At 38.7% G+C, this 19,166-nt stretch overlaps 2 protein-coding genes across 2 annotated transcripts; one reads left to right on the top strand and one right to left on the bottom strand.

Annotated features, from left to right (window-relative positions):
• The first annotated feature begins 593 nt into the window (after positions 1-593).
• On the top strand, positions 594-4,748 carry LOC135088085 (uncharacterized). The gene is made up of 3 exons (XM_063982974.1): positions 594-954; positions 2,191-2,367; positions 4,128-4,748. The coding sequence occupies exons 1-3, from the start codon at positions 626-628 to the stop codon at positions 4,141-4,143; spliced, it is 522 nt and encodes a 173-aa protein (XP_063839044.1). The 5' UTR covers positions 594-625; the 3' UTR covers positions 4,144-4,748.
• Positions 4,749-8,156: 3,408 nt separating this feature from the next.
• Positions 8,157-15,998, bottom strand: LOC135088087 (succinate--hydroxymethylglutarate CoA-transferase-like). Its single transcript, XM_063982975.1, is given in 7 exon segments — positions 8,157-10,539; positions 11,892-12,055; positions 12,542-12,665; positions 13,119-13,131; positions 14,109-14,897; positions 14,998-15,175; positions 15,594-15,998. Coding segments are annotated over 7 exon segments (1,659 nt in total). The 5' UTR covers positions 15,895-15,998; the 3' UTR covers positions 8,157-10,449.
• Between the last annotated feature and the right edge of the window lie 3,168 nt (positions 15,999-19,166).

Genomic DNA, 19,166 nt, shown 5'->3' with positions numbered 1-19,166 from the left:
TAGTCTGTTTATTAACGTGAACTACCTTAGTATTTATACGATATAGATTAAAGGTAAATGACGTCACAGCATCAACACTACGTGATAAATGTGCTGACACTGTGAACGTGATCAAGTTAAAATATGCAGAGATTAAGTATTGTGCATACCGGCACATCCAACACCGCGATGGGCAACCCTCTAGTTGGGTTCGAAACTGATCGGGCGCCTTATGCGTTCGATGCGGCCCGATCGCGAACGTCCGTCTGCGATCGGTCGGTCAACGACGATCGCCAAACGGCTAGAGTACCTTCTGTACTCGCCACTCTTCCCGGTGAAGCTGGAAAAGCTCTTAAAGTTACCAGCGCGCGTCCGTAAAAAAAAAATTATTCCCATCAATCCCACCTGACCCCTTTTGAGCCGGCTAGCTTTGGGAGAGTGATAAAAAAAATTGTTTTCATCGATAAAATTGTCCATAGACACATAAAATTGTCCCGGACACATTGTATACCTATCTAGGAGACCTAGGACCTACCAGTATTTATGTGCAATTTTTTAACAGTTTATCATCGTCCACACTATAAGTAATTGTAATTCTTTTTACTACAGCAATAGTGGCAGAGTGCTAAAAGTGCTCGTGGCCAAAATGCGTCTGGACGACGACAGCGCCGGCGACGAGAATGACGCGTCGCCACCGAAACGGTCGCGAGAATCGCCCACGCAAAGGCAAGATTCACCCGTGAGGAAATCCCGTGAATCGCGGGATTCCCCCAGCGAAATACGAGACTCGCCTAATAGAAAATCGCGGGAAACGCGGGACTCGCCTGTCAGAAGGTCGCGGGACTCACCCGTCAGAAGGTCGCGGGAATCGCGGGACTCACCGACCAGAAAATCGCGAGATTCGCCCCACAAGAAACCCGTGAGGTTCGACGCGCCCAGCCCGAATGGATCGACGGACGCAAGGGTTATAGTGTCGTGAGTAAATATTTCTTTTATATCTAACTAGCTTTCCGCCCGCGGCTTGCGCGCGTGGACTACATTATCTACATATTTTACGGAACCCTATTTTTTTCCAAAATTAAATTTAGCCTATGTTACTCGTGGGTAATGTAGTTTTCGAATGGTGAAAGAATTTTAAAAAACGGTCCAGTAGTTTTTGAGCCTATTCATTACAACCAAACAAACAAACAAAGTTTTCCTCTTTATAATATTAGTGTAGAAAATCACTTTTGATGCTCGAGCATGCGCTCTGCTGTTATTAGTTGCACCGCATAGCACTGCAGCACCGTTAGTAGATACACAGGCCGCGGGCGCCCGTGGTGTTCTTCAATGCTAATATAGATAATTTCATCCACGAAGATGCGCCCCACCATTCTTCTGCTAATATTTTTGAGTGTTATCGGTACACGTTAAATTATCCATGTGCATGCACACTACAATAAAGACGCTCGGATTGCTCGGATCAAACTCCGCACCCTGCGCTTCCCTCGACCAAAAATTGTTGGGGCGTGTCTTCATGGATGAAACGATCTATACTATTTTTTGATACAGACACGCGTGCTTTTGCGAATTTTAGCGTAAGCCCTTAATAAGTTTATTATTAAATTAATAAGACACGGGTCTTAACGCGACGTTTATTAATGAGTTACATTATGTACTCACGGCTTGACGTTTCGGCTGCGATGCTGCAGCCGTGGTCACAAGCAGACTGGCGGCTCGCGGCGTCGTCCGTTCGGGCAGGCTTGAAAATTTTCAACTACCCTCATATTGTCATTTGTTACACTACCACTAGTGATGTTACCACGACACACAACACTCACAGTATCCGTATTCGTACTTGACAATTCGCGGTTTGCATTTATCAATCACCGGACCTTGTGACCACGGCTGCAGCATCGCAGCCGAAACGTCAAGCCGTCAGTAAATAATGTAACTGATTAATAAACGTCGCGTTAAGCCCGCGTCTTATAGATGAACTACACTGAACTGTCCTTTATTTGACACTGACAGGGGGCCCACCGTTAATAGCGGATCGCTAGTTCCGACTTTTGCCACGATGGAAACCATATAGTTGCACGAAGATGGTGGCGCCCTTCTGTCAATGTCGTCGGTGGGACATTTCAGTGTAGTTCATCTTTACTATTTTAGTTGAAATGGAACGCGAAAGTTTAAAATCTTGAGTTTATTATTCTTTTTTGCTTCCAACCACAGGGAAGTGGTACCCGAGCCGCAAATGCTTGGCGGAGGTGACGCGCCACGCAGCGCGAGCGTGACGTCACGCGGCTCCCGCGACAGCCGCGCGGCGTCGTCCAGCGACAGCGACGAGCCCTCGGGACGCACGCGCCGCCCGCGCAAGCCCGTCACATACAAGGAGAAGCCGCTCAACAGGTATAGATCAGCATTACCAGCTTTTTTATTCGCCAAGTCTTTCTTTTTGAGTGAAAATAGCGGGATTCTTCCGTCAGAAGCGGGACATAGTAAAAAAACGTATATAATCAAAGGTGTTCAAATATGTATTTATCTTTTTATTTGACTTAAAATTACGTTTACGTGAGAATAGATAGCAAAAGTAGCCATAGAAAAAGTATTTTAACAAAAAAATAATATTTTAAATCAGATTTACTCTATCGTTAAATTCGTCTTTAGAATAAAAAAAGAAAAAAAAAACAAAAATCTAAATTAAAAAAGTTTTATTCTTTAGAATATTCAAACAATAGTCTGGTGAAGTGAGTGTCTCTCTCTGAAAAGCGGGACCGAGCCTGTCCCGCGCGGGACATTTAAATTTGATTTAAAAATCGGGACGTCCCGCCAAAATCGGGACGTCTGGCAACGCTGGTATAGATCCAATAAACTGAACTCGCCTATCCCTGACATTGACAGCGGGGCGCCACAGTCAATACCGGATCGCTGGTTCCGATTTTTGCCATGTTGGAAACTATATAGTTGAACGATGGTGGCTCCCCTCTGTCAATGAGTTTGGTAAGACAGTTCAGTTTGGTTCATCTATAGGTACATTTCCGCCGATAGTGTGACGACCATAGACTGTGACAACCATAGACAGTGTGGCAACCATAGACAGTGTGACAACCATAGACAGTGTGGCAACCATAGACAGTGTGACAACCATAGATAGTGTGATCACCATAGACAGTGAGGCAACCATAGACAGTGTGACCGCAATAGACAGTGTAACGACAATAAACAGTGTGACGACAGTAGGCAGTTTGACGACCATAGACAGTGAGACGACAATAGACATTATGCCGACACTAGACAGTGTGACGACTATAATAATATGTATAGCCTGACCAGGAACATAAAAACCCTGGCATAGAGGCGCGTCAATTCCATTTGATAGTGCAACACTGAGTACAGTCGTACCTGTGTTAAATTAATAGGCTAACTTTATGTATCAGGATTCAGGATTACGGGCTAATTTGATATTTTCATAAATTAACTAAAAAATATTATTATAGGTAACCTGGTTTCAATAAATTAAATGAAAACATCAATCGAGCTAGTAAGATTTATTTTATTATTCATCAAAAATCAAATTCAGAACTTGAATATTCAACTGCAATGTCTGCTCATGAACGCTTCAAACTCGGTACTTCTTTCCCAATTCCATAAAATTCAACACCTAGAAAGTGAAAAAAAAATTTAAAATAGGTAGTTGAAACAAACCACAGCTTATTTTCATAGTGGACTGTACTATACGATAAACATGTCAGTCAATTTGACAACCTTTGTCGGAAACATTATTCAATGAAAATATTGTCGGAACCCTTAGTATTTCTCTTCGACAAATACTTTAACACATTGTGAACCACTTTTCTTTCACGACTATAAAAAGATTTTAGCAATTTAATACACAAAATCAATTGCGCACATTTAAAATAAAGTTTGTTTACACTTTGACAGCAATAGACTGACATGCAAAGTGACATGTCAATGAAGTTTTCAGTTACTGTTGCCATTAAAAGAAATTAGTACCATTAGTTTTCCGCAACATGGCGAGGGTTTTTATGTTCCTGGTCGGGCTATAAACACTGTGATGACCATAGACATTATTTTTACAAACTTTTTTTCTTTCCACACTTGATTTCTCGATATCGGTCAAGTTGCTGATACTAATATTTTTGTTATAGGAAAATGAGAAGATGATCCGGATGACTTTCTCTCGGCGTTTTTCATTATAATACGTTTGATGTTTAAATCCAAACCAATAAGGTGTCCCGATCTGGTAACGACTACGTAAGCATATCCGGTCTGAAACAGGATTCAGGATCGCTCACTTAAACCTTTAAATGTGACATTTTATCCTCGTGACTGAAGAGTGCTAAGCAAAGCCTGTAGATCAGATACGATAGCGAACCAAATATGCCAGCGTTCACCAAATCCTACTAATATTATAAATGCGAAAGGGTGGATGTCTGGATGTTTGTTACTCTTTCACGCAAAAACTACTGAACGGATTTTCATAAAACTTTACAGTATTATTGTTTATAACCCAGAATAATAGGCTATAATTTATGACGATCTGTGACAAACTAAATTTCACGCGGGTGAAGCCGCGGGCAAAAGCTAGTCCTTTATAAGAAACCTCTGAGAGGTCTCTTCTTATTTAAAATGCTTGGCAGGTCCCTGTTTTTGAGGAAAGTCGTTTACTTTACAAGTAGGCACAGTCCCACTGACATTTTACAAGACCATACATTTAATTAAATAATACAAATTTTAGAAAATATATATTCGCTATCGTATTCGGAAAATATGTGAATAATGAATGATTTGAATTAATTTTATTCACTAAGGAGAGGCTGAACGAAAAATTGTTTTTTTAAGCTAGTTTGGCCCCTTATTCTGACTTGTATGACTTTATTAGTTGTTAGTTTGAATATTGTAGATACGGATTTGTATAGTATGAGATTGTACCTGCGAATTTACAAGACTGGAATTGGGTTTTGTGTTGTCGCCAGTGGTTTTCAAACTATCAAAAGTTATGAGATGGTCCAGTCAAAAAAAATATGTATACTACATACATACATTATGTCTTGTAAACCTTCTGGCAAGGCCGGAAAAATATTTGTTACTAACGTTGTTTACTATTAATGCTTTTTCGTTATTATTTGAGAACCACTGGCTTACCATTTGTATTACTCGTATGTTAGCTATTTAGTTTAGTATTTGAATGAAACTCCTTTAATTTGAATTTTGTGTCGCGTATTTGTAGGGGTTTATTTATTTTGTTTATACTAATTAATGATGTGTTATGTAAATAAACTATTTAAATAATTGGTATGGTGGCATGGGTTCGAACGACTGCCGAAAAATGTCACAGAAATTAGTGTACATTTTTTATAATCTGGTGTTGATAGTTTTTGCCACTTCCATGTTGATGCCTGTTACTCCATTTAAACACCAAAATTACCCCTTTTAGGATCTCGGAGGTCTTTTTACATGCTTTATAAGCGTCATTTTACTTCTTTGTTGACTGTATCTGCATCAATCGATTGAAAGATGTTATGTAAGATTTGTTTTATGCCGATTGAAGCAGCCTCACTCAACTCTTATCCAAATGAGATTAAAATTCAAAACATTCCCACCGAATGCGTTTTTTGAAAATTCTTTAAGCTAGTCTACTCTGTATTTATTATTTCCAATGAACAAAAATTGAGACTTGAAATTTTATTACGAATTGTTTTGTGAAATGATGTTTATTATTATGATAATTATGCACATTTATGTATTGTAACCATGTTACTATTATTAGGTGCTTGCCTTTGGAATTGCTGGGTTTTGCTTTCTTACAGATTCATAAGTTCATAAACCTGTTGGACACCAATGTAAAGTCCTGACACCTAAGTTACTGGGTCTAGATAATGGCGCCAACTATTGAGCACTAAAACGGTAAGAGGACAATCGCATTTGCACTCACTAGGGCGGCGCCACTGTAGAGTGCCACTGTGCAGTGGTGCAATCTAATGAGCACGTATGTGATACTCCTTATTATTTTCAATCGAGACTTTTTAATCTGTAAAGAAAATGGCGATTTCTGGAAGCAAGCACCTAATGTTAAATTATTACCTTTAAACGTAGCATGTATTGTTGAACCATCAGTGGATTTTGAACTCCTCTGGTGGCTGTGTATGGAACTAATTTATCATTTATGACTATTTTATAGTATTAAATAACTTATAGATTTAGTTCCAACAGCTGCGAATCTGCTCTCTGTACTTTGAACCGTGAGACCGGTCTTATATTTATTTAACTTTACGTACACATTTTAAATTAATTATTGCGTTTCCATTACATTATTTAACAGTAGTTTTAAGACACTTATGCTTCAACCACACCAACGCGTACAGATCGCCATCGCTGGCGCGATCACGGCGTGATCAAAGGCAATGACAGGTCGCGTGGACTGTCAAGGTGATATTTATCCTGTGTGGGTCTGGACAAGTGGGTCTAGACAAAGTGCAAATTTTAATCGCAAACCAGTCGAAAAGTGGTCGAAAAGCCCCTTTTTTGTATGGAGTTTTGACAGATTCGATTTTCGATTCGATCAAAAAGTGCGTTTTGTCCTAGACAAAGTGCAAATTTTAATCGCAAACCAGTCGAAAAGTGGTCGAAAAGCCCCTTTTTTGTATGGAGTTTTGACAGATTCGATTTTCGATTCGATCAAAAAGTGCGTTTTGTCTAGGGGGAAGGTGCACTTTATATTTGCAAGTCAGTCCAAACAAAAGCGATCGATAAGCCTTTTTTTATGGATTTTTTTTTGACAGATTCGTTTTTCGATTCATTTATAAAAGTGCATTTTGTCTAGGGGGGCTGGCGTCATGAGTCGACTCCAGTGTTGTATTACTATTTTTTTTTTCTGTCTGTTATTGTATTAATTATTATTGTAATGCGGAATCGAGTGTATTTTCTCAACATGGCAAAAATTGGTGCGGTGAGATAGTGGCGCCCTCTTGTCAATGTTTTGTATAATGTTTTCCTTTTTTTTGTATTTAAAATGTTGGTTGGAGAGGCACCCGCTGAAAACCAGCGTCGGGGCACGCGTGGCTCGATTAATGCTGAGCGGGCGCCTTTTTGGCACAAAATATGCGTGTAGTTTTAAGTCCCTTTGTTCTGTTTTTTTCGTCAGTCCGTTTTTTTGTTTTCTTTTGTGTCAAATAAAGTTTTTCTTATTCTTATTCAAGGGTCGCGCGACCTGTCATTGGCGTTTGATCGCGCCGGCAATGGCGATCTGCACGCGTTAGTGTGGTTGAAGCTTTAGCGATAACAAACGTTACACATTTAAGTGCCTTATGTTTACCAAAAATAATAGATAAGACTCAGTTCATATTGACTACAATAAGACAGATTGCATGTGTTTTTATTTCTAATGAATTACTGAATTTAAAAGGTTTGTTTGGCCATAGCCATCACGACTCCGTTGGCGCTAGTTACTGAAGTAGCGCCACGGCCAAGTTAATGTCCTTCCTACTTAACCTCGAATTGCCTTCCTAAAGATAGAAAGAAATGGAGCGTATGTCCAATATCTATCGTCAGTAAGGAAAATCGTGGAAAGCTAATGAATCGCATCCTTATGTAGTAAAACAAAGTCCAAGATAAATTATATTTATCAATTTTTTTTAACCATTTTACCGGAACCCATGGACACGGAGCGGCTTTGTAAATTTTGTGATCAAATTATTATTGCAATAGCTTAATTTAATTTTCTATAATAAAAAGTATACAAACTGTTTATGGTATTTTATTGTTTATAAATAAATAAATTAAGCAAAACTGATATAATAATGCTAGACATACATTATAATTTCAGACGAAATAACATCAAAATGTACATTTAGTTTAAGTTTCAAAAAGTAATTTATAAAGTTTTTCATTCACACACATTTTAAAGTCAGTTCAAATAAAAACAAACTACAGAAATATGTTAACTTTTGAAATTGACTTACTATGTAAATTATATTATCTACTATTTATGTGTAACTGTAAATATACCTTTCAGTTAGAATAACACGTAAGATTGTATAAATTAGTAATTTAACATTTTTTTAAATATCACATTTTTATTAACTTATACAATTTTGTGCAAAGAAAATCATGATTTTATAATGAAAATGAGTTAAACTCAAAGGTGCATAAGAAGAAAGAAAAATAAAAGAAACAGATTTATACAAATGGATACTTTTAATTATAATTATTAACTACAAATTACTTACACATAATGTAAAATAAAGAAAATAAATTAATTTACACACTTAAAAATCGTGCAAGCATAAGTAAAACTTAGGATATTGTCTTTAGTACATTTACTAATGAAAATACATGATACATTTCAATTTCTCAATTTTATTTACGTGTTATATGCCGCCAAACTTTCGGCCAAAAGTGGAACAAATGATAGATGAATAACTGACTTTCTTCCTATCAATATAGAATACATTTACTCTATCATATAACCAAGGCCACAAAATGGTCATCACTCTTCTCTTTTACACATAACTTATTTAAATAAAAAGTTCGGATCTAAATAACAAGTTCTAGCACTAAACGCCTAAAGAATTGTAAGTTATTGGCCATATAGTTAATCGTTTATATTGCTTACAGAATCTTATATTCGAAATATATGGTTTTTACTACGTAGAGTATGTTTTTGTAGGGCTAAATGTACAGGGTGTTAGGTAAATGGGTATATGAGCCGACACTAGCCCATGTTAACATGGCCATATAAATGGTATGGTGAAATCAGAAAATTGATATCTTCATTTTAATTATTTTAATTTTCATACAAATGGATTTTATACAATTTATTTTGTATGAAAATTTAAAAAAATAAAATGATGATATCAAATTTCTGACTTCACCATACCATTTATATGCCCGTGTTAACATGGGCTAGTGTCGGCTCATATACCCATTTACCTAACACCCTGTATAAGTATAAATAGCACGATCTTACTGTTATAATTTCTATTTTATCTTCAATAGTTAAATACAGTTAAGTAATAAAATTGTGGAAACCTTTACCAGTTTGACAATTGAAACTTAAAAGACATCTTATAAATAATCAATAAGTCTTCAATGTAGGACCACTATTTCCATTTTAACTAAAATGTGAGAAAGGACACTATTCTAATAGTCATTCCCTTTGTGACTTTTTTCAAAACTTGTTGGTAAAAGAAAACTTGTTTCAAGACGCAGTGATTTGATCTGAAATATTATTTAAAGAATTTCAAATTTTAATAGGATTTTTTTTTGCTGCTATGCAAATACGTTTCTTTATCTTATTTGGACAATGACAACATAATACAGTACACATATTATATCAACAGTATCTTGTAGAATTTGTTCTCGCTTCTGAATTCAGCAAGGAATAACAATAACTTGTTAAAGCGTGTTGATTGGTTGACCAATGTCATAACGCTGTCATAACGCTAGACAGACGACTTAGAGCGGCAATACACGGACCGCTTGAAGCAGTCAGGGTCGACAGCTTCAAGCTGCGACTGCACAGTGAACTGCAGAGTTCTATGGACGCACATACACGAACCGCTCGAGCAGTTGCAACTGATCCTGACTGCTTCAAGCGGTCCGTGTATTGCCGGCCTTAATAAAAAGCTGCACGCAGGCCATATGCAACCAGTCGCTTTGGAAGTCAATGAATTCACATTCGTAGGTCCTAACGACCTAACCTAAATATAAGATTGCAACATTTGCAACACAACTGCGCCAATGTGTGGAAACTAACGCCATCTGTAATTAAACGTGACGCTGTCATTGGTTGGCGTTGCAGTCGCTTTGCTACAGTAACTTAGGAACGTTTTCCATCAAGGCGGAGCGGAGCGGAGAAATATTTTGAATAACCAATCAGATTTCATTCAGATTGAAATTGACAGACTGAAATATTATAAAAATATTTCTCCGCTCTGCTCTGTCTTGGCGGAAACCGGGCCTTAGTTTGCTATAAAATCCGTGCCGGGCAGTTTAACAATGAATGGTGATAAGGATGTCCTCGGAATAACATTACTTAAGTGTACAAAATGGAATATTCCTTAACGTACCATTGGGGCGTGGCTTGTCAACGGAGTGCGGAGTTACTCCGAAAAACGTTATCCAAAGTTTCAAATGTTGGCATCCCTCTCACGCAAACGAGATGCCAGCATGAGCGGCGGCGACAGATAGACTCGAAACTACGTCGATAGCGTTTCGGAGTAAAGCCCGGTCCGTAAGCACGTAGAATTTTGTCCAATGACCCCTAGCTACCCATCCTTATCGCTCGCGCGTAATTATATTGCTGTCGCGACTGTGCGACTGGCACCCGCAGTGAGTGTGCGAGCACGATAGCAACATAATTACGCGCGAGCGATAAGGATGGGTAGCTAGGGGTCATTGGACAAAATTCTACGTGCTCACGGACCAGACTATAGCTCCGCTGGGCGAGGGTTGTAACTTGTCAGTAGCCTAGGGCGCGGGCCGGGCAGGCGGCGCGGGCGCAGGCTCAGGGCTGCTCGGCTTCAGCGTGATCGACGCCGTCGCTTCCGCTGGTCCATCCTGAAATAACGATTCGTATTATTCGACGACCGTTTGATGTAGTGGTGCGGGGTCGTATACCGGACGAGGGCAGAGTTCGCGAGTTCGATTCTCGCATTTAACTCTCATATAATGCACGTCACATCTAAGGTAATAGTATAGTTCCAAAATACTGAACTGTCCTATCAATGACATTGACAGTGGGGCGCCACCGTCAATACCGGATCGCTGGTTCCGATTTTTGCCATGTTGGAAACCATTTAGTTGAACGATGGTAGCGCCCCCCTGTCATTGAGTTTGGTGGGACAGTTCAGCGTGGGTCATCTATACATTATGGCGCATCTATTCATTAGTCGATAATCAATGAAAGTTGCAAGTCGATACGCGTTCGGTACAACGCCTGCGGGGATTCCCCGCATGCATTATACCGACCGTGCTATCGACCAATGAAATTCATCAGTCGATATACAGCTTGCTTGCGGGTCTTGAGTCAAATATTTCATACGTGTGCTTGTTAGATTGGCCCTGTGGCACGCGTTCCAGAAATCTCCCGCACGCCGCATGCGGACCCTATCGACTAGTGAAATTGCGCCATTATGCATATTGAGTTTCTTGCGCTGCTTCTTCTCAGCACTGGCCCATTTATTGTCCCGAAGCAGTGGTAGGGTTAATACTGGGACGTGTAAAAGTGCTTGTTAAAAGCCTATTTGCAAAAATAAATGAGTTTTAGTTTTTATTATAACTCGTAAATAGTACTATGTAATTTATAGTCTTGCAATAAATTATTAAATAATGTACGCGAGTACATGGACACGAGTCTTCATGACTAATTAAATCCTCAGTATTTTAACGCCTCATAAATAGTATGTCACGAACTAGACTATACACCAGGCAAGCAATAAGGCTGGTTTTAGAGTCACGCTGACGCACGCTGACCGTCAGCGCTGACAGCCGAAATGTATGAAGCGTCGGCGCCGAGCGATCAGCGTCACTCAGGAACGTTCCCTTCAATGAGGTTATCGTTTTTATACTTAACAGTTGGCACCCCTGGCGATTGACAGGACCTTACTCTACAGTGGCGCCATCTTGATGAGTGCAAATGCGATAGTCCTCCTACCACTTTAGCGCTCACCAGTTGGTGCCACTGTCTTCGCTACTAGCAAGTGACAGGACCTTACTCTACAGTGGCACTAACTGGTGAGCGCTAAAACGATAGCCCTCATTACATACATATGGATCTGTCAGCGCCGACGATCAGCGAGCGGTCAGCGCGATTCTAAAACCTGCCTAATTGGAAATCCTTGGAACCTCTTCCAATGATTTCCAATTATTTTGGACGTCATCTGGCTGATAAGAACAAACCAACATGTTACCTGCGTGTCTGTGGTTGTGGTGGTGGCGGTGGCGGTGGCTTGTGCGTGCTGCTGATGCTTCGCGTGGCGCTTCTCCACGTGCCCGAAGCAGTGCTCGCACTCGTCATCGCTGTCTTCAGAGTCCGACTCCCCGAAGCGACGGGGCTTCTCGTATATGCAGCAACCTGGAAAATCATAGAACAATATTTGTAAACTAATTTATAGGCTGTAAAAGCGGAATGACAGTTTCTAATGGTCCCACGCATACGTCATTAGGTATACGTGCATTGTAGGTTTTGTTCTTCAAGTGAATTGACACCAAACAAAAATTGAATAAATAAATAAATATTTTTTTTATTGACTTTAAAGTGTTACACATGTAACAAATAAACGAAAAGAAGACGGTTAATGAACTACATAATGCAGTACCACAACCGTGAAAATCGCAAAGGAGCGTAAAGGTATTAACTGTGGTATTAATACCTATATTTTTTAACAACCTCGATCTTTGATTTGGGTAACCAGCCGGGCTATGATGCGTGCCGTGATATACTCTTATCGACGTCAAAATGTATAGGCAAAATCGATAAAATGGCGCGATAACCGCTTATCGCAGCGCGCATCCCAGGCTTACAGGAGAAACCAATAAAAAAAACAGCGTCTCGACTCACACTTGGACTTCTTCTTGTTCATGTGCTCATTGTCGACGGTGTCCTCCGTCCAGACCACCTTCTTGCGAGGCTGCGCGCGCGCCGGCCGCAGCGTGATCACCGCCACGCCCTGTCCCGCCTCTTGCTGGGGACACACTCCATTTTAAACCTTATGGCCTTGTTCTAACAGCGATAACAGCTTATAGTTCTCATACCTACATATCAAATCTTTCAAGCGGTATCTAAAGTTCATTTTCACACACTGCTGGGGACACACGCCATTTTAGACCTTGTGGCCTTGTTCTAACAGCTATAATAGCTTATAGTTTTCATACCTACATATCAAATCTTAATCAAGCTGTATCTAAAGTTCATTATCACACACTGCTGGACACATACTCCATTTTAAACCTTATGGCCTTGTACTAACAGCTATAATAGCTTATAGTTCTCATACCTACACATCAAATCTTAATCAAGCAGTCTCTAAAGTTCATTTTCACACACTACTGGGGACACACTCCATTTTAGACCTTGTGGCCTTGTTCTAACAGCGATAATAGCTTGTGCAGTTTTCATAACTACATCAAACCGTAACCACTAAGGGGTATCTAAAATTCATTTTCACATTATCGCCCGTGGTGTATTAGAACTTCATACAATACATTAAATGAAATTGAATGATAATATTGTCAATAAAATCAGTAAAATTGAGAATGCCACATGGCACTAACGTGGTGTATTAGAACTTCATACAATACATTAAATGAAATTGAATGATAATATTGTCAATAAAATCAGTAAAATTGAGAATGCCACATGGCATTAAGCTCGCCTGCTGTACCGATATTTATTATGTGTGTGCAATAAAGATTTTAAACAAATAAATAAAATTCGAAATAAGAAAGTGCGTGAGACCACGCAATCAAAGTCTATGGCAAATAAGTAGGAATAGTCACATAACCAGCAGTTGTTTATATCATAAGTATTAGATAAGATAACATTAATATTACAGTCAAATCTTCAGTACAATTTACTTACAGTGTCTTCTTATCTGTGTTACAAAACTACTTGCATCACCACAGTATCAAGTGCTCTTAAAGGAATTAAATAGAAACAACAAAACCATTCATATTTACATTTCGTTCGTTTCAGCCGAAAGACGTCCACTGCTGGACAAAGGCCTCCCCCAAGGATTTCCACAAAGACCGGTCCTGCGCCGCTTGCATCCAGGTACTTCCCGCGACCTTTACCAGATCGTCGGTCCACCTAGTGGGAGGCCTGCCCACGCTACGTCTTCCAGCTCGTGGTCGCCACTCAAGAACTTTCCTGCCCCAGCACATAGCTCGAATTTACATTTAATATAATAATATTAAAAGTAGTTATACTAGATAAATTGTCCATAAAATAAATAATTTATGTCTTAAAACAATAATAAAAATGACAAGAACTGGCGATTTAAATGGTACTAAAAATTATTTTTAATTTTATTCTATCTTTGTACTTTGTTTATGAGTAAACTTACATACTATCAATACCAATAGTAGCAAACTTAAATATATTATAAACAATTTGAAAAACTATTTACTTGGACCATTACCGAACAACCTTATTTTCAAACAGCCCATCGATTTTACTATCATGGTACCCTAGGAAGTTCTTTAGGACATCTCTAGTGTGTTGCCCTAACGAGGGCGGCGCGGTCCTCACGTAGTTGCCCCCTTCGCTGTAAACAGTTGAAGGTCCCACCAACTTGATCGTTCCCGCATCAGGATGAGGCAACTCCTTGACCAGCCCTATCGCTTTCACGTGTTCATCTTCGAAAACATCTTTCATCTTATTCACAGGCCCATTAGGAAACGTAGCTTTACTGAAAATTTTCGACCACTCTTTACTAGTTTTCGTCTTTATGACATCGCTTATAATTTGAATTAGGACTTCTCTATTTGTTACTCGCAATGAGTTGTCCGTGAAGCGTTCATCATTGACCAACTCTTCTTTGTTGATCAATTTGCAGAAGTCAGCAAACTGTGCGTTGGAGCCTGTGCCAATAACCATCTGTCCATCTTTGGTATTGAACGCTTGGTAGGGGACTAGGTTGGCGTGTGCCGTGCCCCACCTCTGGCCTTCGATACCGCAATTGAGGTATATGGTGGCGACGTTGATCATGCTAGCTATCTGTGTAGATAGCAGGTTGCAGTCTATCTTCTGCCCGCGGTTGGTCTTCTGCCTGTAGTAGAGCGCGGTCATGATGGCGCCGTAGGCGTGGAGGCCGGTGGTCACGTCCGTCATGGCTACTCCAGGTTTGACTGGGTTTCCATCTTTTTCACCAGTGACATTGACTAGCCCACCCATTGCAGAGGCTATGACATCATACCTGAAAAAGATTTTGAACAATTTTGGAAACTAGTAACTGAATAGTGCTTCTGCAGTATTGTACTGTTTTTTCCCTACTGGAATGTCTGTAAAATACCTACCCAGGTTTGCTTGCATAAGGACCAGTGGGCCCGAACCCTGTGATAGCACAGTATATCAGCCTGGGGTTGATTTGTTTCAGCTTCTCGTAGCCAACGTCCATCTGGTCCAGTTTACCGGGTATGAAGTTTTCTACTAACACGTCACATTTCCTGGCTAGATCATACATCACTTTTTTTCCTGAAATAAAAATTTGATCAGACATTATGATAAAGATACATATTTTTAAAGTATTTGATAATTAAATGCAGAATTTTTAATTTATCTTTTTTGAAATTTAAAAGACGTTACAAACACCAAAGTTATATTTATGTGATATTATTATGTAATAATAATGAAGATATCAAAAGATTTGTACTGTGATAGAACACACTTTACACATAAAAACTATGAAATATAAATTATGCACTATGCAGATAATTAGTAGAAATTCTGGGACAGAAATTATAATGTTACACATAAATTAAAAATTGTGATTTTTGGTTGTGATTTGTGGTTGTGTTTGTGTGTTAAATATTATGGTCAGAGGGTAGGGCAAATAAAAACTTAATACAGAAAATAAAAAAGCAACAAAATTATTAAACAGAAAGAAACTCACCTTCCTGAGACTTAAAATCAATGCAGATGCTCTTCTTGTTTCTGTTCACACTCATGTAATATACAGAATCTTTTTTGCCAATAAAGGGTGGTCCCCACTTCCTGGCTTCATCCCCATCAAAACTCTCAACTTTGATCACATTGGCACCGAGGTCTCCCAAGGCCATAGTGCAAAAAGGGCCGGCGATTATGCGCGTCAAATCCAGAACATTGATGTCACTAAGCTGACCCGACACTTTAGTCGAGTAATGCGCCTTACTTAATTGCGTTTTTAAAACACTAGACAACTTAAACGTTAACATTGTGATCTCGTACACCGCGCACGAATACTACATGAATTAAGCCTTAGGCGGTTGGCAGTTATCAAAAGAGTAAGATAACTGCTGCTATATGAACAAACCGCCTATGTAAATAACAATAATTTATATGTTTCACTTACCTCTTGTAGTGGGGGTGCGACGGTTGAAACCGCCGTGCTGGTTGTAGCCATCTCTTCAGGTCTCAGTGTTCGTTCTCCCATCAAGTTGCATAAGCGCACTATAATCACATCATCCACGTAAAATCTATGAGTAATTTTCTGAAAATTGGAAAGACAAAATATTGATAACCTATAGTCCGATTTTTAATTCGACGGAATTCTGACAGCTGTCATTTTTTGACAATTCAGATGTAATAAGCCTTTTTTGCTTTGAATTATTAATAATTAATATGAAATGAAATTTCATCAAGTACAATTTACAAGAATGAACTATTTTTTGTTTTGTGAATCCAATGAACACTAATTATTATGTACATTTTAGAGATTAAAACGTGTTTTTAACGTAGTAAAACGACATATTATCATAAACGAAAATATGTATTGATCATCAAACATCATTATCGTCATCATAATCAACTTGGATTCGTCATCATAATAAAATTGGCATCTTGTTAAGTTGATTATTTTATGAAGCTAAGATTTTATTAACAAAAGGATTTTCATAAAAAAGGTTTGTAACCCATGGATTATTGGCCAGGGAGACCAGTAATAGAAAAATAATTTCCCAATTTTTTTTGTAACTTCAAAAGTATGATAATAAAAATTCAAATAACCATTTTGAAATGATCGGTACATTTTTAAGCCTTAGTTTTTCAAGTGAAACCTTAAATTCAAGAAAGGATTATTTTTTAATTTATGAAAATGCTCTCCATTCTTAGTGGGAATGTTTCAGTGTTGACAACACTTCTGAAATGTCAAAATTCCGTCGAATTAAAAATCAGAGTTTAACTTCTGGATACGTCAAGTCAAGTGTCAAGTCAGTCAACAAAGTGTCAATGTCAAATTAAATCGAGAACTTACCCTCAGTTTTGGCCGTATCGTAAGGTATCGTATCGTTTTTTTATAATTCGTATAGAATCGGTATTCGTTAAATAAAATTATGTAAGCTATAATTTATTCATGAGAAAAATTGATAATTATCACATATTTAAATACTGAGCCCCGATTACGGTAACTTTTAACACATACTGTGCTTTTAACGTCTACAATCCAGACGCGTTTCTGATTCTGCAATACGATTGGTCAAAACAGCTGACGTACGCTGTTGAACGACCAATCGTATCGCAGAATCGAGAAGCGTGTCTGGATTGTTGACGTTAAAAATTACCGTAATCGGGGCTCTGAACTGAACGTTTTCTTTCAGAATAATAATTTGAGTTCGGTATGCGGATGCGCTACTTTGTTAGCAAACGAAAGCCTACGTAAAGTATCATAGCAATGCAGCTTTAGAGAGTATTGTTCATAAAGCATCAGGCGTTTAAAAATTGCTGAAAGCCGTTTTGAAACTTACAAGCACAAGCTGTGAGTGGTTCCTATTTCTATGGGTCTACTGGTCGTATGATAAACAGACCTGTATTAAAATGGGTGTGCGGTAGGCTCAGAATCTGAGGCGGTAGGCAATGGTTCAAAGGTTCGAACCTGGCTTAACTGAGAGAGACCCGTGCCAGAGAGTGACTCTTGGAGTATGCATTCTTTGACCCGTGCCGTGCGACTAGCTTGTAAAATATGACACGGTGGGGTGTGATTGACGGTTGTCCCAAAACCCTAGATAGTACCTAACGTACCTAAATATAATTGTTTACCTGTTTGCAGTATTTGTTTTCATCCCACCACACAAAATAGAGTGTTTTGAACTCAAAAGAATTCATTGGAATAATTCCAGCGAGCGCGTAGCGACATAATATTCAAAAATAAGTGCGAGTAAAGTGCGGCAGTGAGCTTCCGAAGCTCAGCTTCGTGGACATTGCATTTTTAGAATAACATTACCCATTATGACTAATGAGCAGTGAAATATTGTCCAGCGACCTGGATGGCATAGCATGGTGTCTCTACTTTCTGTCTGAAATTTTCAAACTGAGCACTTGAGCAGAGATCATTTTGGTACCTCTATTAGGTAATAACTAATTAATAAAAATCTCGCTAACCACTCCAAGCTAAAGCTTGTGTTAGGAGTTGGTTCACCATAGCCCAGCGGACGGAGTTCGAACTACTTACTGCCTCTCGCTCGAGTGGGCATCGGTCATCGCGGCATTTAGGCCGTTTGTCGCATTTTTTTTAATTGGCATTAATAAATAATAAGAATTAAATTTCTTTTTATCTATCACTAGCTGACCCGGCGAACTTTGTTCCGCCTTTAATGGCAATAAATAAGCAGACTTTTTTTTTAATTTCGAACGGGACAAAAAGTATCCTATGTCCTTCTCCTGGCTCTAAACTCTAAACAATTTTCAGCTAAATCGGTTCAGCCGTTCTTGAGTTATAAGTGGAGTAACACGACTTTCTTTTATATAGGTAGTTATATAGATTTGGTTTAGAATAAACTTTTTTTTCTTCTCTTCATCATGGACTCGGAAAATCTCAGGAGTAGTAGATAATAAGTATTATTGTATTTCAATTAGTAGAGACTACAACATGTGTGAATTTACAGTTTTCTAAAGCTTCCGGTCAGATTTTAGCAATGAACCAGCCTTCATGTAACTTTAACTAGTTTTTGCAACAGAGGCAGTAAGATTTGTGATTGAACAACGCGTGGGATCCACTTTGATGTATCCGACGTAGAATTAAAACTACGTTTGATCTCTATTTTACGATGCCGTTGTAGTATAATAGCCTCTTGACTAATGATGATAATTTCCTACGTGTGCCAGACTTGTGTTGAACTATTAGTTTGAAATAGGGCAGATGGAAAATAAAATAAACAAAAGGTTTATCGCTCATGGTCTGGGTCACTGGCTAAATAGTTACGTCAAGTCAAATTTATCATAAAATATTCTCTTTTCTTCAGGCTAAACTAACCATTCAAGTAAGCAAGTCAACCTGTTTTTTATTAGGTACACACCAAATTATACTCGTCCTACCATTTTCTTTTGTAGGTAGGTATTTGTCTAGTGATAGGTGGTATTAGGTGCATAACAAAATCAAAAGCTTTTTGTTTTTCTCATAAAACATTTCGAGAACATCAGGCAGGCTCCTAGTAAGTTTGTTTTCAAACACTCTGTGCGCAAACATTTTCTTGAACGCATCAAGTCGTCTTAA

The sequence above is a fragment of the Ostrinia nubilalis genome, chromosome 3 (genome assembly GCF_963855985.1).
Source record: "Ostrinia nubilalis chromosome 3, ilOstNubi1.1, whole genome shotgun sequence".
NCBI lineage: Eukaryota > Metazoa > Arthropoda > Insecta > Lepidoptera > Crambidae > Ostrinia > Ostrinia nubilalis.
Note: the sequence above shows the minus strand (reverse complement) of the source record. Positions and strands in the feature narration are given on the sequence as shown.